We start from the raw sequence: 21616 nt of genomic DNA on the forward strand, positions 1-21616 counted from the left end.
TATTTGGCAGCCCAACTGCAGCATGCAATGCATTAGCTATATGGCAACCGGAACTGGGAGAGATCCTTATTTGAAAGCATGTATAATGGACACCAGCTCAGAGAGCTGTTATTAGGTGGCAGAGATGTCCCAGTTCATTTTCCATACTTAATCGGTATCATGGTTAAGGAATTGGGACAGGAGAATACAGCGAGTAATCTGACGTACGCCATTTGCCCCGAAATTAGATATTTGGGGCCGGATGTGCAACCTTTTTGGTGGTTGCAAACAGAGAATCGTGCCGTTTGCGATGGCTAAAACAGCTTCCAGCATTTACTAACCCTATTTTGCATGTCTGTAACCTATAACCGACTCACAAAATAAGGTTTGGGAGTCACTGTTTGGAAGGGTTCCATCCTAATAGCAAGTCACAGGGTTATGTATAAATATTTTGCAACTGGAATGCAGTCACATAACAGACATATTTTATCGACTCAGTGAAGGAGGCGGTAACCTGTTTGCAAACGGGAAGGGGTCCCTATGAAACCCTTTGCCCTTTGTGAATGTGGATGCCAACATTTTTTAGGAGCAACTCTTAGAAAATGAAAAGGAAATCTTTTCTTTTTCTTTTTTATTGCATCCTGTTGTCCTTTAAGGAAAATGGGCTACATTAAAAAAAATGCTTTATTTAAAACAAAATCACAGGCATGGTGGTATGCTGGCCCCAGTAAGTCACCATCCCTTTGATTACAGGCTATTCCCAATGGGTCGCAAATTGTGACCTACCTTATAAATATTGATGAGGCAGATCATTTGCGACCCCATCGTGAATCCCTAAATGTGTCTGAGAGACATTAGTACATTTCATTTTGAGAGTCTCTAATTGTAAATCGCAATTAGAGACTCTCAAAATACATACGTCGTACATCTGGTCCAAAGATTGTACGCCCATTTGCTCAAATAGTTTACCCCATGACGCATAATATTGTCGAATCTTCACCCTGATGAATGTTTCATCACTATGAAAAAGGAGATCAAGGGCCCGATGTAGGTAATCCCAGATTACCAATTCTTAAATACCGAATCATACCAATTCGGTATTTAAGAACAGGCAAATGGGATGTAGGTAATTTTTCGTAAAATAATTACCGAATCGGTAAGTTTCGGTAATTACCGAATCGGTGGCCCATAGGAATGAATGTCAATTACTGAATAGGTAATTAACGATTCGGTAAATGGGGGAAATATTGAAGGGTGGCAGGGTGTCACTTTGACACCCTGTTGCACCCCTCAAATGTGTATGGGTGCACATGTTGCAGACCTACATGCCCTAAGGGCATGTAGGTCTGCAACATGGCACTGTTGGAAAAGCAAAAAAAATGCTTTTTCTAAGGTTTTCATTATTTACCACCAACTTCTAGTTGGTGGTAAATAACGAATCCTAAAATGGGAAAAGCACTCATTTGAGTACTCCCTACATTTCAGATTCGGTAATTTACCGATTCGGTATTTTTAAGAATCGGTAATTTACCGAATTCTTAAATACCGATTCGGTAAATTACCGAATCTGAAATGAAGCCACCTACATATGAAAAGCCTAATTCCGGTCGGTAACGGCAGAAATTCGGTAATTTCGGCCGTTACCGACCAGAATTACACTTCCTACATCTGGCCCCAAGTCTTTTGCTATAGGAGGGGGGCAATTTGTTCAATATGCCAAAATAGCTGCCAGGTCGTGCAGACTATGACCGACTTTCCCTTAGGCCACTGATCCTTCACATACTCTGATAACTTTACTGTCTATGGCGGCAAGGTGTTGGCTCATTGCACACATGTATAGGGCACTACACATAGGCAGGAGACTACCACAGCTGCGAGTAGAGGAGGCCTGGCAGAGAGTCAGTGATGAGCCAAACTCTCCCAAAGACTGGTCAAACATACATCTTAGAGTCTGAAAGGTGTTAATTTGTTCCAGATTCAGTTTAGTATTATTCATATGGTATATCTTTCCCCTAAGAATCTTCACTCCATATACCCAACAAGGGAGCGACGACTGCAGATTTTCTTCATATAATGAGGCAATATATTGTTATTATACCTTTATAGATGGAAGTCCTGTCCTGTATCAAACACATTACTGGTTGGGTTGTCCCCCGACAGATTGTCCAATGTGTACTGGGATGGACCCTGATAACCCTAAAAAGACACTGAGCAGGAGATACACAATTTTGGGGCTCATAGCAATCAGCTGGCTTAGTCTCTGACCCCTGACAGTGGAGGCCTGGAAACAGAATCTACTTGAGTGGGTAGGAGCTCAAGAGGCACATATAAAAAAAACATGAAGGGATGCTCAGGCTGCAGATGCCTTGCTGGCCTGGGGTGCTATGACACAAGTACTACTGTAACCACCTGAGAAGGGTGGCCCAGGAGAGCGGGATGAGATGGTGACGAGGGTGGTTTGACTCTGATGGATAAATGGTATATATCTAATCTATTACATTTGTTCGACTTTAATGAAGCGGAACCGTGACCAGAACAGGACGATATCCTCTTTTGTTATTTGTGTAATTTACTGGAAGCCATGGGGAGGGAGTGGATGGGACTAGCAGTTATTTAAAAAAAAATAGAAAACCAGATTATATCTCTTTGCGTAAATTGCGGCTTGTTGGTTGTTGCATGCACAGTGTCTATGTCCTTTAGTGGGGAAGGGAAAGTTTGGAGGTGGACGCGGAGGAGGGTGTAAATGGTGCAAAAAGTCTGGCGATTGAAGACATTACCCCTTCCAAACTGGTTGAATCCTTGGCTGGCCTAGGAATGGAGGCTCGCACACAGCTGGTCGGGTCAACGGCATTCCCCTTAAATATACCTGATCAAAGGTTTGATTGACCACAGTGAGGCTCTGACTTAAGATATACAACCTCTCCAGATCAAGGGGATGCATTTTTCTCGTTAACAGATGAGTCCAAAGGCTTGGACATTACAGAAGACCTCTCTGAGGAAGGCTTGGTCACACAAGACTCCGACAGTAGCACAGTCGCAGGAGCTAGACCCCTGAATACACAGAAACATCTCATAAAGAAGTGGAAAACAAGGAATAGTACCTCTAACAAGGGTACTGCCGCATCTGACAATAACATTATAGCCCCAGCCATATCTTCACAATTGGTTTGGGATTATTCCGCTACTCAATAGGTGTATGATGATGCGGGGGATCAACCTGCTGAACAGGCTAATATGGCCTCCCCTGAACCCCCTACCAATGCTAATATATAATATAGTACAGGGGGAAGCCAGAGGAGAAACCAGTAAAGCCGCAAAGAAAATCCAGGGGGCAATTCGTAAGGTGTACAAGTTTTGCTCAGACATGGTGGAGAGTGACAGCAATAGAAGAATGGACAGTTGCTATTGAGGAAACCACATGCACATTACAAGCACTCGTTCATGATCATGATGCTCAGCTTGTAGACGTAAACTGGAAATTTGAAGACTTTGAAAATTGCTAAAGGCAGAATAATCTGCATTTCCGGGCATATCCGAGAATGTTGAAGGAAATTACATCAGGGCGTTTAATATTATTCTGCTCAAATGCGCCTTTCCCGATCATCCAGACGATATAGAGATACACCAGGTACAAAGATTTCCATTGATGTTGCGGAAAAACGGACAGACAGGCCAGTTGGAGAGACTTTGAGCGATTCTAGTCTTTTTTGGAAAGTTTCTATGATGGCAAGCTATATTAAAAAAATGCCTGGCTAGATGCTAGATGCTTGTTTGATGCCCATTCTTTTTTTGTGCGGCCTGATTTCTGCCATGCTACAGTGGAGAGGAGGTGGTGCCTAAGGCAGATGTTTCCTCCACTACAAGGAGCCAGCTGCCAAGTGTGTCTGCTTAAATCCGCCAGACTAAAGGTGGTCTTCAATGCAGAACCTGGTAATTTACATCAGAAATAAAAGAACAGGAATTTCTGGACGAGATCCTAGCCGGTCGAGAAGGCTCCATAGGGGGTAGCACTGGATAAAGTCAGAAGAGTCATCCGGATGTGCCTCTCTGGAATTAATTATTTTCTAGAGGATTTATTGGAGAGAAGTTCTTTTGCCATTTCTTTTTCTAATATGTTCTCTCTTTTTTTCACTATCACCGGAGTTTTAGGGGGTGGGTATGGCACCTCAGTAGGAGCCATCACCAGGGTCTCACACAACCAGCTGCTCCATTTTGGGTTTGGGTGGGGTCAGCACGGTGGGGGGGTGGGGTGGGGTAGAAGGTGGGCAGGAGGGGCCAGAGGGTGGTGAGGAGAGTGCTCAAGCAGAAAAAACAGACGGTAGTTGATCTAATAAAAAAAAAAGACTTCCGGTCATATAAGTCGAGCTTTACGCCTAGGTCAGGCTAATTTTTTTGGTTTGATTATTGTTTTAAATGAGTAAATTCCGTATTGTATCTGTCAACATATGTGAGAATTATGATAGCCGGAAAAGACAAAGGGTGGCTTTTGAGTTAAAGATTTTAAAACCTGATATATTATGCTTACAAGAAATGCATATTGAGAACTCACAAAAACATTTACTTGGCGGGTTGGGTTATCAAATTGTATGCTGTACCACCCAGGGAAATCGTACCAAGGGGGTTCGATATTTTGTCAAAAAGGGGGGTTTGGTATTTTCCCCGGTCTCGGTCAGAAAGATTAGGCTGATGGGTTATTACAGAGTGTCGCCCCGGATCTTACTCTTTTACTATATGCTCTATATACGGCCCAGTGCTAGATGATCCTACAATTTTGTATTGATTCAATAGCAAGCTGGCACTTTGGCCTTTACCGCTTATAATCAGCGACGACTTTAATATTAGTCTGCCCCGCAGCAGGTCGACAAGGGAGCAAGACCTATTTTGGTAGAAAACCAAAAGTTTATAGGGCCTTTCCTGACCTGCAGAGTAGTCATTGGTTGGCTGATGTATGGAGGGAGAATATGAAGCCCGATCCTGATTTCACTTTCTTTTCGACCCCCCTACAAGGTGCACGCTCGATTAGATTACTTTTTTGCATCAAAAAGCCTGGTGCCGAACTCACATATTTCGAAGTTTCCTAGGGTTATGTCGGATCACAATCCTCGTGTATTTAAGACTAAAATGACCTCGTTCTCTAAAGTGGTCCGGTCCTGGTCTTTTGAAAGGTCACAGTATGTGAGTCATATCAAGGCTTGGAACCCTCAGTTTATTTTCGATAATGATGGCAGGGCCTCAATTTGTGTTATATGGGATACATTTAAAGTTTGCTTTACTGGGCGAGACTTTGAGGTATAGTCTATAGTGGCAAAAAAGAGGAAAAAACATTAATTAATTGAGGGGCTATCTGCAAACCCAGCCATAGCTTAATTAAAATTAGTAGAGAAGTTGTCCTCAGGGTGTGGATCCGATATGGCTCTCCTGAGATAGCATCTGTTAAAGCAAGGATTGTTGATATATTGGCAAAACAGCGGCAGATAAATATTTAGTATGGCATGAGTAATTTTATGAGTATAATGAGAAGGTAGGGCAACTTTTGGCTTTTAGGACTAGAATAAGGATTGTGTGGGGGCAGATAAGGGTAATAAGGGACCCACTGCTCGCGTGTAGTCCGACCCGGCTTATATAAGGTCTGCATTCCAGCGTTTGGGAGATGGAATAACCGGAGACTCTCGCTGATAGGGCTGAATAATTTGATTAAAATGACATTTCTACCCCAAATCCTGCATCTCTTTCAGGCTATCCCATTGGAGATAGGCAATAACTGGATTAAAATACTCAATGGGATGCTAATAAGTTCTTTGGGTATATGCTGATCCCAGGAGAGCGTTAAAGTTTCATGACCCTGCCGAAGGAACGCAGTGGGTTAGCAGTGCCCAATCTTAAATTTTATTACTGGGCTGCTGGACTGCGACAATTGCAGTCCTTTTATGCAAGAAGGAGGCTATTTCTGGGCAGGATATCTAGACCCCATCTATATATGAGCTTTTTTTTTTTTTTTTTCATTGGGGTGCGCTTTTATTGTTTTGGAAATCGGAGTTAAGTTAAGAATACCACAAGACGTATCAAAAAAACAAACACTTCAGCTGTTCAGTCATTTTGGTCATCATCCCAGTCCTTTTTTCCTGTTGGAGCTTTTGGCCCACCGGACGGTTTTGCCATGATGATCAGATGTTTAACAGATCACTAAAACGTTTCAGGTTCATCTTGCCAATCGTCTTTATCCCAGTGTCCTTGTGTTTTGGGGGCTTTAGGTCCACCTGCTGCTTTTGCCATAATGATCTGATCGACTCTGAGTACTGTTACTGCAGCATTTGTTGCCAGTTTAATTGCCCAGAATTTCCCAAGATATGTGTCCAAAACACCACCTTCTAACATATCTTTTACAGCTGCAGCTTCAGCCTCCATATCGAAACCCATATTTTTGTTGCCTTCTTGATGAACGGCGTACAGCTTTGAGAGGACTTCATTGGCTTTCACTCCAGAGTTCTCTGCCAGAGCTCATGGTATAGCTTCAAATGCTTCAGCAAATTTTTTGATGGCATACTGGTCAAGTCCTGGACACGTTTCACCATAGGATGTAATATGCTTGGCCAATTCGATCTCTGTTGCACCCCCGCCAGGAACAAGACGCTTATCCCTAGTCAGAACTTTAAAAGTGTTAACACCATCATCAATAGCTCGTTCTATATCATCCATTAGATTGTCGGTAGAACCACGAACTACAATGGTAGAAATGGCCCCATCTTCCTTTTCATGTTTAAAGACTACGACTTGGGTGTCCCCAACCTCCGACAGGTAAACGCTATCACAATGACCCATTTCTTCTGGCGTTGGTGCAGTCATTCTGGGTAGGGCTACAGCACCAACTGTTTTGCACAGTCTTCTCAGATCCCATTTGGAGTTCAACCGCACAACCATGAGATTGTATTTATTTGCATAATGGAGAGCCATGTCAGCAACCTTTCCCCCGGTTACAATTATGTTTGCACCTGCATCAGCAATTGCCTTCACTTGCAATTCCATGAGATTCTCCTCTCCTTTGCTAAAATTCATAAGTTCATCTGCATTCTTAATAAGCACGGTGCCCTTGGTTTCGGTTAACATTCCATCAAAAGCACACGAATACACTGCAATTTTGCCATCTTTAACAGATGTTACATCTCTTTCGGTTTCTTTTTTGAATACCATGCCATGCAAAACAGATGAAGATAGCATCCCGGAGCCCACAATTTTGCACACTCTGACGTTGTCAACATTGAAATTACCAGAATCTGAAAGGATGGAAACACATGCTTCACCAATAAGCTTGGACAGAAAGTCTTCATTGCCGTTTTGTTTGCTCATGACAGACGTTTTCAGCAGAGATGACACTTCTTGAAGATCACGAAGATTCTTCGCCGAGCAACAGGTCAGGTCAAGGAGGATCTCTAGGGCTTTTTTGCAAGCCTTTTCATACCCTTCTATGACCTCTGAAACAGACAATCCCATTCTCAACAGATCTTCTGCCATTTCGAGAAGAGCACCAGCAAAAACCAGGACAAAGTTTGTTCCATCACCAACTTCTTGTTCTTGCATGTGAGAAGCCATGACAATCATTCTCGCTGCAGGATGCTGGACCTCAAGCTCTCTTAAAATAGTTGCAGCATCGTTTGTTACAAACAGTTTCTCTAGATGGTTAATCACCATTTTATTCATTCCATTTGGCCCGTAGGCAGTCCGAGTTGTCTGGGCAAGTTCTTTACAAGCTGTAATATTACGAAAGACTGCTTCCTCCAATCCCGAATAATGTTTGGCTCCGTCCTTGAGCATCTGGGCGAAGCCCGGAGCTTTGGGCACGTGCAGGGCCATGGTGAGTGCGGGCCGGGGCGAAGAGTGACTTTAGTAGGGGAAAAAATCTGGGGATGTATTCTTCGGTGTGAGGGTGTTATCGTCACCGGGGTGGTGTGGATCACAGCTGTATTATAATATGCGTGATACTTCTTTTATTTTCCTTTCTTCAGATATAAGTGGGTAAGGATTGTAAGGGGTTTTGGGTATAATGGTCAATCAAAGGAACAACACAAAAAGAAGGTATTAGACAGCTTCTCTTTTTAGTTCTTGGCTCCAGGATGTTGTGGTAGGGCAAGCCGGTGTCCTCCTGTGTTTCTTGCACTCTTGCTTGGACACACTCGGTGGGGCGGGAAAGAAAAAAATAAAATACAGGTCGGGGTCAGTAATTATACTCTTGGATAGGGTTTTCTTTGTGCTACCATCACCAATACATCTGTGCGGGGAGGTTTTGTGTGGGTTTTTATCAAAGAGATCTCCACCACTCTAGTGCCCTACCTCCCCATACCTTCCCACCCCCCCCCCCCCACCAGAAAGATCCCCGTAGGGATACTTGCCTCGCAACAGGCCCCCACATGCAGACACCGCAGGCCTTTACTTGGCGGCAACGCCACCATGGAAATGCACATCCCAGCCTACATTATAATATGGATGGCAGTTTCTTGCAGTCACCTCCACCATATTATACCCCTTTCCTGTCCGGTCGACTTGCTGACGGGTGGAAAACCGGGGGACAGTCTTTCAGTCTGCCGGGGTCCCCCCGCCATTGTAATATGGTGGGGGGGGAATGGTAGGCGGATGGGGAGGAATGGCGGGCGGATCACCACTGCACGTATAGTAATAGACGCCCATGTACTGTCAATTGCTTTATGGACCTGGTTGTATTCATGGAAATTGTCTGCTTGTGGTTGGGGGGTAATTATTATTATTTATTATTGTGTAAAAGTCAAATAGATATATAGAAAAATAAAAAAGAAGTGCTGGGGCACTTTTTTCATGTTAAAGAAGTGCTGGTGTTGTTACTTTCACATAATAGAAGTGCTGGTGCTCTTCCTTTCATGTTAAAGAAGAGCTGATGCTCTTACTTTCCCATTAAAGAAGTGCTGGTGCTCTTCCTTTCGCATAAAAGACGTTCTGGTGCTCTTCCTTTGCAATAAAGAAGTACTAGTGTTCTACCTTTCACTTTAAAGAAATGCTGGCGCTCATCCTTTCCCATTAAAGCAGTGCTGGTGCTCTTCCTTTCACATTAAAGAAGTGCAGGTGCTCTTCCTTTCACGTTACCGAAGTGCTGGTGTGCTTCCTTTTACTTTAAAGAAGTGCTGTGCTCTTCCTTTCATATTACCGAAGTGCTGGTGTGCTTCCTTTTACGTCAAAGATGTGCTGTGCTCTTCCTTTCTAATTAAAGAAGTGTGGTGTTCTTCCTTTCTCATTAAAGAAGTGCTGGTGTTGCATGGATTCTTTTCAGGAACAGAACTATGCTTGGAACTATAGAGCATCAACATTTATGGAATGAGTCACCATACCACCTCTGTATCCATGCGCCTGAGTACAAGTAGCTATAGCACCTCACTTGCCCTTCTAACCTTTCCAGACAAGCATTTGAATTGGTACCCCAACCCACAACACTCCCGACCCTCTCAGGGATGATGGTAACAGAACACATGCTTTCGCTCTCTCACTCATACTCGTCCACAATATGATAAACAAAAGACACAAAGAAGTCTAGAATATTTATTTAAACTATTGTGCTCTAAAATGCAGTATTTGTGCCACAATTAAAGAACAAATGCCTACCAAAAATATTGTTAGCATTTTTAAAAAACCATCTACCATAAAAAGCTGTGTCACATTATAATACAGAGTAGCCTAAACTCCCCTTCCCTTCTACTTAAGCTAAATGATTATACATCAAGGATCTCTGGGTTTGGTGGCAGACCTCATATCTTAGTGTACGTAGATTGATGTTGGACATTTCAGATGAATCAGAGATCTTGTCTCAGAATTGATGCTCTATATGTGTTGTTTGGACTTATGTGCTCAGCTATATGACAAAAACATGTGCTCATAAACAACAGCTGCATTCTCATGTTATGTGTAGGTGCTAGTGCCTGACCAGAACTTGTATTTGTTGTTTGACCTTGTCTATGCTGTTCAGACTAAATTCCAGGAAAAGAACAGAATGAGAAAACACATGCAGGTTCTGTGTGAAAGTGCAATGTGGCACAAAAGCAAGCGTATTTATATAGTAATATGTGAAAAAGAAAATTTGGCCTACAACATGCACAATTGGGCTAACATAGGGAAAACTACAATGGACCAGGCAGAAACCACACGACACTGGTGCTCTTCCTTTCACATTAAAGAAGTGCTGATGCTCTTCCTTTAACATTAAAGAAGTGCTGATGCTCTTCCTTTCAAATTAAAGAAGTGCCAGTGCTCTTCCTTTCACATTAAAGAATTGCTGGGGCTCTTCCTTTCACATTAAAGAAGTGTTGGTTCTCTTCCTTTCACATGAAAGAAGTGCTGGTGCTCTTCCTTTCACATTAAAGTAGTGCTAATGCTCTTCTTTTCATATTAAAGGAGTGCTTGTGCTCTTCCTTTCATGTTACAGAAGTGCTGGTGCTCTTTCTTTCACATTAAAGTAGTGCTAGTGCTCTTCTTTTCATATTAAAGAAGTGCTGGTGCTCTTCCCTTCATGTTAAAGAAGTGTTGGTGCTCTTCTTTTCCCTTTAAAGATGTGCCAGTGCTCTTCCTTTCACATTAAAGAAGTGCTGGTGCTCTTCCTTTCGTGTTAAAGAAGTGCTGGTGCTCTTCCTTCCACATTAAAGAAGTGCTGGTGCTCTTCCCTTCATGTTAAAGAAGTGTTGGTGCTCTTCTTTTCCCTTTAAAGATGTGCCAGTGCTCTTCCTTTCACATTAAAGAAGTGCTGGTGCTCTTCCTTTCGTGTTAAAGAAGTGCTGGTGCTCTTCCTTCCACATTAAAGAAGTGCTGGTGCTCTTCCCTTCATGTTAAAGAAGTGTTGGTGCTCTTCTTTTCCCTTTAAAGATGTGCCAGTGCTCTTCCTTTCCCATTAAAGAAGTGCTGGTGCTCTTCCTTTCGTGTTAAAGAAATGCTGGTGCTCTTCCTTTCACATTAAAGAAGTGCTTGTAGTCTTCGTTTCACATCAAAGATGTGATGATACTCTCTTTCACATTAAACAATTGCTGGTGCTCTTCCTTGCAAATTAAAGAATTGCAGATATTCTTCCTTTCACATTAAAGAAGTGCTGTGCTCTTCCTTTAACATTAAAGAAGTGCTTGATCACTTCCTTTCACATTAAAGAAGTACTGGTGCTCTTCCTTTCATAGGAATGAAGTGGCGGTTCTCTTTTTTTCACATTAAAGAAGCGCTAGTGCTCTTCCTTTCACATGGCAGAATTTCTGGTGCTCTTCCTTTCACATTAAAGGAGTGCTGGTGTGCCTCCTTTCACATTAAAGAAGTGCTTGTGCTCTTCCTTTCACATTAAAGAAGTGCTGGCACTCTTCCGTTCAAGTTATAAAAGCGCTGATGCTCCCCCTGCCATATTAAAGAAGTGTTGGTGTGCTTCCTTTCACATTAAAGAAGTGCTGGTGCTCTTCCTTTGACATTAACCCGTTCCATGCGTCTGCCGGCCCCCAGCCGTCGGTTGTCACAGTGGGGGTGTGCGGTGGACGGCCTTGGGCCATCCGAACCCTGCCCACTCATTAATTCACCCGCACCGCGGCAGAATTTGCGCCATGGTCAACGGGTTAAAGGAGTGCCGGACCTCTCTCTTTCACATTAAAGAAATGCTGGTGCTCTTCCTTTCACATTAAGGAAGTGCTGATGCTCTTCCTATCACGTCAAAGAAGTGCCTCTGCTCCTCATTTCACATTTAATAAGTGCTGGTACTTTTCCTTTCAAATGAAAGAAGTGCCAGTGCTCGCCCTTTCACATTAAAGAAGTGCTGGTACTCTACCTTTCAAATCAAAGAAGTGACAGTGCTCTTTCTTTCACATTAAAGATGTGTCGGTGCTCTACGTTTCATATTAATGAACTGGTGGTTCTCTTTCACATTAAAGAATTGCCAGTGCTCTTTCACATTAAAGAGGTCCTGGTGCTCTCCTTTCACATAAAAGATGTGCCGTTGCTCTTGCTTTCACATTAAGGAAGTGCTAGTGTTCTTCCTTTCACATTAAAGAACTGCTGGTGCTCCTTTTTTCACCTTAAAGATGTGCTGGTACTCTTCCTTTCACATTAAAGAAGTGCTGGCACCCTTCTTTTCACATTAAAGGTGTGCTGGTTTTCTTCCTTTCACAATAAATAGGTGCTGGTGTTCTTCCTTTCACATTAAAGAAGTGCTGGTGCTCTTTCATTCACATTAAAGAAGTGCTGGTGCTCTCTTTCAGAATAAATAAGTGCTGGTGCTCTTGCTTTTACATAAAAGAAGTGCTGGTGCTCTTTCATTCACATTAAAGAAGTGCTGGTGCTCTTCCTTTAACATTAAAGAAGTGCTTGAGCGCTTCCTTTCACATTAAAGAAGTGCTGCTGCTCCTCCTTCAACCTTAATGAAATGCTGGTGCTCTTCCTTTTGCCTTTAAAAAGTGCTTGTGCTCTTCCTTTCACGTTATAAAAGCGCTGATGCTCTTCCTGTCATATTAAAGAAGTGCTGGTGCTCTTCCTTTGACATTAACCCGTTCCATTCGTCCGCCGGCCCCGAGCCATCCGTTGTCACAGTGGGGGTGTGCGGAGGATGGCCCGGGGCCGTCCGAACCCCGCCCACTCATTAATTCACCCGCACCCCAGCAGAATTTGCGCCACGATCAACGGGTTAAAGGAATGCCAGAGCTCTTCCTTTCACATCAAAGAGGTGCTGGTGCTCTTCCTTTTGCATTAAAGAAATGCTGGTGCTCTTCCTTTCACATGAAAGAAGTGCTGATTCTTTTCCTTTCACGTTAAAGAAGTGCCTGTGCTCCTCCATTCACATTAAAGAAGTTCTGGTGCCCGTCCTTTCACATTAAAGAAGTGCTGGTACTCTTCCTTTCACATTAAAGATGTGCCGGTGCTCTGCGTTTCATATTAATGAAGTGGTGGTTCTCTTTCACATTAAAGAATTGCCAGTGCTCTTTCACATTGAAGATGTCCTGGTGCTCTCCTTTCCCATAAAAGATGTGCTGTTGCTCTTGCTTTCACATTAAGGAAGTGCTGGTGTTCTTCCTTGCACATTAAAGGACTGCTGGTGCTCCTCTTTTCACCTTAAAGATGTGCTGGTACTCTTCCTTTCACATTAAAGAAGTGCTGGCACCCTTCTTTTCACATTAAAGAAGTGCTGTTTTTCTTCCTTTCACAATAAATAAGTGCTGGAGCTCTTCCTTTCACATTAAAGTAGTGCTGGTGCTTTTTCATTCACATTAACGAATTGCTGGTGCTCTCTTTCACAATAAATAAGTGCTGGTGCTCTTCCTTTTACATTAAAGAAGTGCTTGTCCTCTTTCATTCACATTAAAGAAGCGCTGGTGCTTCTCCTTCAACCTTAAAGAAGTGCTGGTGATCTTCCTTTTACCTTAATGAAATGCTGTTGCTCTTTCTTTCACATTAAAGAATTGCAAGTGCTTAGTACATATCAGGTGCGGCCCATTTAAAGCTCTAGCACATTGGAGCACAGTTTGTGTTCTAGTATAATGTGCCAACTAGTATAGTGTGTTATGTAGCATTGGCATTATCTATTACAATGTGCTATCAGTGGTCTTGTGCAGTGTACTGTCTAGTACAGTGTGCAGTCTGTTACTGTGTTGTGTCTGATGTACTGTGCTGTCTAATGTAGTATGTTTTGTACTAAAGTCACTATTTAATGCAGCGCGCTTCAAAGTTTAGTATCCTCTCTAGTGAACAGTGCTTTTAAACCAGTGTGCTACTGAGGGCAACTTGCTCTGTAGTTCAATGTGCTGTACAGACTAATGCACGTAGGTTCTAAGACAATTAGGGACATATTTTCAAACCCATATCGCCACCACAACGTCACTTTTCACAACGCTGTGGTGGCGATAGGGGGTTTGCCTTATTTACAAGGCAGTGTTAAGCCACTTCACATGGCTTAACGCTGTCTTGTAAATAAGGCACACAAACATGCTGTCCACCCCAACACCCATTGATTTTGGCACTGCCCCATATTTATGCCACCCTTGTAAATATGGGACAGGGCCAAAATTAAGACCTGGTCTTACCCTGGCGTAACGAGGAGAAATGTTTAATTTCTCCTAGTTTTTGCAGTTTCCATTTGTGCTTCATTGTGCAGCACACATGGAAACAGCAAAACGCCATTGATTGTTTATGTGCAGGAAGGTGTCCATTCCGGTGCATAAACATCATTAAAAAAAATTAAGCAGCACACATAGAAGTTGCAAAACACCATTTGAAGATTGTTTATGTGCAGGAAGAGACACCTTCCTGCACATAAGGAATCTTTCCCGCAACGCAGACGCCCTTGCACTATGGTGCAAGGGAGCCTGCGTTGGCGCTAGGCTGCTAAATTTAGCGCCAGTGCAGGGGAAATCACTGGTATTGTTGTAAATATGGTGCAGCTCTATGTTTTAGACGTGGGGGAGGGCAGTGTTAAGCCAATGAGGCTAACCCGGCGCTCTGCCACTTCTATTGTGAATATGCCCCTAAACTGTCTAATTCAGTGTGATCGCTAGGGCAGTGCATTGTTTAGTATGTTGTACTACGTAGTACAGTGTTCTAGCTAGTTTAGTGTGTTATCATATAGGATGTACCATGTTGGTCAGTGTAATGCAGTGTGCTTTCTATAGCTGTGGTCACTGTAGTATGCTGCCCCAATATGTGGAGTAGAGTAGTATCCGTTATTTGTTATAATGTGGTTTACTGTAGAATGCATCATCTGTGGTAGTGTAGTGTAGTCTTGTTCATGTATGGTGTAGTGTAGTATGCCGTGTGGGATAGTGTAGTGTGGTGTAGTGTAGTATGTGACATGTGTGGTAATGTGGTATAGTGTAGCATGCATCATGTGTGGCACTGCAGTGTAGTGTAGTATGCTTCATGTGTGGTAGTGTGGTGTAGTCTAGTATGCATTATGTGTGGTAGTGTAGTGTAGTCAGGGCCACTTGAATTATTTGGCAAGGGAGCACCAAATTATGCTGCAGCGTTGACTAAATTAAGCAGCAAGAAAAGGCTAATTATGCAGCATAATGCAGCAACATTTTTTACAGTATATTTTCATTATTTTGTCATTTTTACAAATGGTAATACTGTCTGGGTAAAGCTTTTACCTCATTAGTGTCAGTTTAACAACTACATATAGAAATAAGCAAATTAAAGATGGCCAGTTAACCTTTGTGAAGAACCTTCCATTATGAGCAAAGACATGTTGCTGCTGTTTTTTCGTAAAGTTTGATTTGTTTGAGCTTGAAACTATTTTTTTCATTAACATCTGCTGATTATGCTCCAGTTGAGTAATTATTTGGTGTCTGTGGCAAATCCATAATCATGCGGAAAAAAACATGGCTGCAGAATCGCATATTTTCAGTGGCCCTGGGTGTGGTGTAGTATTACTTAATTGTTGATGTCTGATGCAGCTGTGGCCCATGCAGGTAAGAGTGGCGGGCGGTGTGGGGGATATTCCATCGAAATAACCCCTATACGACCCCATCGCCCCGCGGCTCCTATCTGGACGGGACGCTTCTGGTGTGGTGTAGTGTAGTATGCCTCTTGATGTGGTGTGATGTAGTGTAGTATGGGGCGTGGTGCAGTATAAGGTGTAATAGAATTTCCTGTCTATTTAGTGAAGTGTGCTGTTCGGTGTAGTGTTGTGTGTGGTCTAGATGAATGCACGCTTTATTGTAGTGAGCAGTATAGTGAGCAGCATAGTAGTGATGTGCGCTTTCTCTAGTGCTGTGTGCTCCTTCCAGATTTGGTTTAAATTAATGAAATGTAAAACAGAAAGCAGTAATTACAGCCTTTATTTGTGTCATTAAATCTCTAATTATGAATCTCTTCTCTGCAGTGATGGTGACTCTGGATCCTGAAACAGCTCATCCTTTTCTCTTACTGTGTGAGGAGGGGAAACATGTGCAAGACACAGACACATCACTGCACATGCCAGACTGCCCCAAGAGATTCACCCTCTACTCCTGTGTGCTGGGGGAAGAGGGGTTCACCTCTGGCAAACATTACTGGGAGGTGCAGGTGCTGAAGGATGGCGTTGCATGGCTTGTGGGGGTTGCAGCAGAGTCTGTGAACAGGAAGGGAGTCTTCACATCATCACCTAAGGAGAATGTCTGGGCTTTACAACGGTGTAATAGTGAATACTCGGCTCTCACCTGCCCTCCGACCCCCCTGTCCCCCTGTGGGAAGCCACTGAAAGTGGGGGTGTATCTGGACTACGAGGCGGGCCAAGTGTCCCTGTACAATGCTGACTCCTTGGACCTTCTCTTCACCTTCCCGCCAGCCACTTTCAAAGAGAAGCTTTTCCCGTTCTACCAGCTCTGGGGAGGAGCGGAGATGAGGATGGTGTGAGAGCTGCAGGGAGCTTCAGCCCCTCATCCTTCACTCCCACCCCCCTCTACAGTGATGACAATGTGACCAGGAGCACAAGCAGAGACGCAGAGACTCCCTTTGGGGATAAGTCTCTTGGGAGGGGGCAGTTATTAGCATGTTTATTTCAGCTTTAACGGCTCCTCTGCCCCTGCAGTCTGTATAGCGCCCCCATCAGGATTGTTCTCAAGGTGACAGAGATGGTGTCTCCCAGCAAACAGGCAGCTCTGTGGATAGTAATTATTAATAAATCATTGACCTCGTATTACTGCACTTACTTATGTCCCACAGTTCCTAGCTCCTGTGCTCTGCCACCGTCTCCCATGATTTCTGCGATGTATGCATTGTTTGCAATGGAGCTCTGTGTACAGTGTGCTGGGTCAGATTCAGGGCTGGCTTTAGGGCAGTGAGGCCGGTGCAGCCGCACCTGCGCTGACCTGGGAAAGGCACTCTGTTCAAAATAACTTTTGATTTTAAAAGTAACTGCTGTGTTCAATCAATAACCCCAAGCGCCTACTTGTCTGACTTTACAATCCTTAAGCGCCGAGACACCCCAGGGTATTTGCGCGCTATACAAATCTCCCAAACATAAACATAAACATAAACTGTGTCTTCGTGTGGGTGTGTCCAGTTGTTTTCAGACAACATTAAAAATACCAAGATAAAGCAGGTGATTAATGTTTCTGTTGGAGAGAGATGGAAGTTTTGTCTAGTGACACTTTTGTCTCATCAGAAGGCTTAGAGGGTTAATATGCCGACTGCAAAGAATGTGTACATATAGATCACAAAAGGTAAACCTCACTGGTTTGTGCAACATTTCCTATAGACTGATTTACACATGTAGGATTATTTGCCTCTGAATAACGTGTGTGTGATGTAATGTGCTCTGACATCCAAAGGTTGGTATGAGTAGCGCTATAAAACAAAAGAAACACATGTGAAAGAGGCGCTTTGGAGAGATGAGTGGCGCTGTTGGAAGTTGGTAAATGATTGTCGCAGCAGGCGTCTCTAACTCTGAAGCCAGCCCTGCCCAGATTCTAATGGATAAAGCAACAGTATAGTCTTTTAAGTCAAACACAATAGGTTTTTGTAGCGCTGGTACTCATTGATTTGAAGGTTCTTTCATATATGATAGTGAAGAAAATGGAGGATCAGTCAAGTTGAATAGTTGGTTAAGCAGGGAAGCTGCCATGAATACAGGTTCTCTGGTTTTGCTTTGTACAAATCAGCCACTAGATTAGTATCTATTTGTCTCTCCTTTTTACCTCAAATGATAATACTTTTGTGTTCCATCACCAATGAATTAAGCTGATATTTCTTTCCTAGGGTTTAAAACTTCTTTCTGTGGACAGTTTTTTGTAACAGGTGAGCATGACGAGGCCAGTGAAAATATATCACAATTTGGTACTATTTTTTTATACATTATAGTACCAAAACTGATTCCATCACAATTACAGATGGCCATGTATAAGTTGTTTTCTTTAATCAATCAATCAATCAGGGGTTTGTAAAGCGCACTTCTCACCCTTTGGGGTCTCAGGCATGGGGGGTGCAGTTCTGTTGGGGTCATTCTAAGAGACAGGTCTTGAGGTCTTTGCTGAATTGGTGCAGTGAAGGGGGAGCTCGTTCTAGGTCTTGGCTGCGAGGTAGGAGAAGGACCTTCCACCCGCTCTGTTCCTGCACAAATGCAACACACTCTCATCCTTCTGCAGTGCTTTCATGACTCCTCAAACCGCTCCAGGTTGCACAGGCATATTAGGTAGAATTATCATGTGTATGCACATATTTTTTCCACATATTATTGTGTACATGCAGGCCATACTGTATTAAAAGCAGAATCAATTTTGTCATGAAACTTTAAGAACAGCAGGTAGATGTGTGACACTTGGAAGCAAATCTGCCTTTCAACCCAACACCAGTGCACGCTGGGACTGAGATGACAAAGTTCTTAATAGAAAGCAACAAAACAACTTGTCCCAAAGTGTTATTTACACAAAAATTGAGGAGTGGGGGATCACTTAGAGTGAAGCTCTGACACCAGGGCAAACAAACGAAAATGATTTTGCTGCTGTGTTTTAAATGCTGCTCTGGGGAAAGCAGGAATAATGTTTAACACCCGTCAAGTCTTCATCCCTTTAGGGGATTCTGCTTCTTTGAGTCTCTGCGTCATGGAGATTGGTTGTAATTCCTGATTCTTGAATAGGACTTGGGCTGATTGTGTTCTATTTCATCTTTAGTGTCATGATGTTCATTTCTTAAGGTACCTCAGTGGGTTGGGGCACATCTGCAAAACCCGTAATCTATAGTTCACAGGTTAAAACCCTGGCAGGGGACGCACCAACTTTCATGTTTATTCCATTTTAGAATAGTTTTATTATTATGTAGTTCTGCTGCTTGTGACTGCATTAAAAGGATAATGCATAATGTTAGCCTCCTTGTCTTTAATGAAATCCAGATTCTCTGGTCATGTTAATAGGAGAATTGCAATTACAGTGTGTTGTAGCATTTATATAAACCTTCATGATGTTACCAATGACTGTCAGCCGACGTCACAGAGAAATAGATCTCCAAGTCCTGGACATTCTTTTAAGATCATTGCGCATTCTGGGTTTGTAGTTTCGGTTTACTTCAGTACAACTTTTAACATTTACAGATTTAAATGGTTTAGCAGTTGATAAATTAACATTAAAATTCAAATATGTTACAAAAACATTAATTAGATCAATTTACAATACTTGTAATTGTGAAACTTTTTTCAGGAGCTCTGTGTCAATCTGTGGTACCTGGACGCAACCTATAACAAAGAGGGCCTGTTACCACTGGTGTCCGGGGGCTTCACCTCACTGTGGGTCCAAGACTGAGCACCAAGTGAACCCCTCACCCCTTGACTCTGAGTTGTGAAGTCGAGCAGTCCAAGGCTTACTCAAGGAGAAAGTCTACGGTTAGAAAACAAGAGCTGGGTAAAGCATAAAACAGTTAAATGATTGTCCAGCCAGTGCTTTTACTTGAAAAATGAAAAGGGTTCACAAACACACAACTCAGGACTGTACACAACAAATAGAAGGGGCAGAAAGATTGCACAAAGTTATACACTTGGGGGTGCTTAGTCCGTGGGGGGAATCATCACTGAGGACTAAGGTTCTCTCTGACTTCTCTATGTAAGGTAAGGGGATTGTCTTGTTGCAGTGAATGTGCAGTAGGACAGGTGTGAAGAGGACAGTTTTGTAATAGGACAAGTTGTACAGTAGGACAGGAGGTTGAATAGGACTTGCTCCCCAGGCTCTCAGCGCTCTCTCTTGGTCTGTAGTTAACCTCCGTTTCCTTCTGGAATGGGCTGTGCCAGGTATGGAGCTGTTATGGTTTCTTTGCCTGGGGTGGTCCCTTCTTACAAGGTCTCTGTTCACACTGTACCTTAGGGTGTTCTCACTAGACTCGTCAGGGGGCGCTACTCAACCAGTGCACATACTCACACTTAGCTCCTGGGGGCAGCCCGGCTGGCTCTGCCCTGCCAAGAGCATTTACCTGCACGTGCCTCCAGGTGAGGGGGCAAGACATAGAGTTGTAGAAGAGATGGAGAAAGAGGGGGTGAGAGAGAGTGGTAGAAGTGGATAGGGAGAGAGAGAGATACACTGTGCGAGAGAAAGAGTGAGTGTGGAATGGGAAACGGCCAATACAACGCGGCCGTTTCCACGAAAGGCTTTACCACCCCTGCATTAGAACGCATGCGTGGTTACCACGAAAGCCTTAACCACGCATACCTTTACTACGAGATGGGTAGTAAAGGCATGTGTGGTAAAGGGGCCTCCCACCTCAAAAAAAAAAAGTGAGAATAAAAAGGGGGGTTAGGGTGGTCTCACCCCCATAAAAAAAGAAAATGAAATAACGAAGCATAGTCGAGACAATCAGCAATCAGCGTCGTTAGAGAGGAAACGGAAAGAAACTTCAGCTTCCTCTTTACGACGTCGGACGTCATCAATGAAGATGAAAAGACGATGACGTGAAGAGGTAAGGGGAATTAAACTTTTTTTTTTAAAAGATTGAGGGTTAAGGGCAGGGGTAAATAGTTGAAGGGTTGGGGGCTGGGGGACACGTAAGGCTACAGGGGAGGGGTATAACTTTTCCCAAGAGTATGCCCTTACCATGCATAAATTAACAACGAAAATCGTTGTTAATCTATGCGTGATAAAGGAATATTCGTGGGAAAGGTTATGCGTGAGAAAAGCATTCTGTTGTAACGCATGCGTGGTAAAGGCATGCGTTGCAATGGAATGCGTTGAAATGACATACAACCGTGTGGGATAGACAGAGAATGGCATGAGAGAGATACACTGTGAGTGTCGCACACTCACCTGGTTCCACCCACGGAGAAGATGCTGGACCTCCTATCCCTCCGTGGGGCATCCAGTGATCACAAAACACAACCCTTTAATCATGAACTGCTCTCAAGGGAATGAGGGGTTGGGATAAAGCAAGAAAAAAATAGATTTGAGTCATGGGGTCTGCTCTGCTGCCAAGTGACACTGCACAGGAGGTTCTGTACTTCTGTACCTTTCAGTGTAGATGCAGGTGAATGCACTGGAAACACGAAGAAGCGAGTTCTATTAACAGTTCTCAGTATATAGTCTTTAAACAGTTATTTACAGCAATATCACTTACAGGCTTTGTCACAAATAAGGCGTGCGGGCAGGCACAATACAAAAGGTGTACCGGAGTATGCTGACACTGCAGAATGTTAAACATAACAATGTTCAAATCAACACTCTAAAGTATGATTTGTGCTTGCACAGTCTTTACTTTTCATAATGCACAAACGTTTGAAGGAATATAAATATAAAGACCTTCCATTCACAAACAAATAAGTTAGGAGCTCCCACAAGTTAAAGAACCAGGAGCGCTAGGAAACTCTAGACTACAAAACCCCAAAATGTCCAATTTCCAAGAACGAGTTTGTTCTCCTTGAAAGAACTAAGTCTCAGACAATTCTCAAAACGTAACTAAGGATGAGTGCACACTCACCTGGGGATCAGGTACTTAGCCTAGAATATGATTATCAACAGGAATCCAAAGGAAGGCTGAAGGCCGAGTAGCAAAAAGCCATAGAGGAGGTAGAATCGTAGCTCAAGAGACGTGGATGAAGTTCTGATCACGTGATCAGCAGCGAGGCTTGGAAGACTAGAGTGCTGGAGGTTCTGAGTGGCACTGCAGGTGAGTGCAGGGAAGATGCTTGCGCAAGACTGGAACGAGGCCAAGCACCGACCCTGGT

At 43.3% G+C, this 21616-nt stretch overlaps 2 protein-coding genes across 3 annotated transcripts in view; one reads left to right on the plus strand and one right to left on the minus strand.

Moving 5' to 3' along the window:
- Positions 1–16783, plus strand: part of LOC144752991 (E3 ubiquitin-protein ligase TRIM39-like) — a 292690-nt gene extending 275907 nt beyond the window's left edge. For both annotated transcript variants that reach the window (XM_078640802.1, XM_078640801.1), the window contains exon 4: positions 15824–16783. In XM_078640802.1, coding sequence (XP_078496928.1) covers positions 15824–16335 — 512 coding nt within the window. In that variant the 3' untranslated portion in view covers positions 16336–16783. The remainder of the gene's footprint in view (positions 1–15823) is intronic.
- On the minus strand, positions 6052–7850 carry LOC144754230 (T-complex protein 1 subunit theta-like). The gene is given in 2 exon segments (XM_078641820.1): positions 6052–6149; positions 6264–7850. Coding segments are annotated over 2 exon segments (1647 nt in total). The 5' UTR covers positions 7828–7850; the 3' UTR covers positions 6052–6066.
- Positions 16784–21616: the final 4833 nt, after the last annotated feature.

Source organism: Lissotriton helveticus, chromosome 5_1 (genome assembly GCF_964261635.1).
Source record: "Lissotriton helveticus chromosome 5_1, aLisHel1.1, whole genome shotgun sequence".
Lineage (NCBI taxonomy): Eukaryota > Metazoa > Chordata > Amphibia > Caudata > Salamandridae > Lissotriton > Lissotriton helveticus.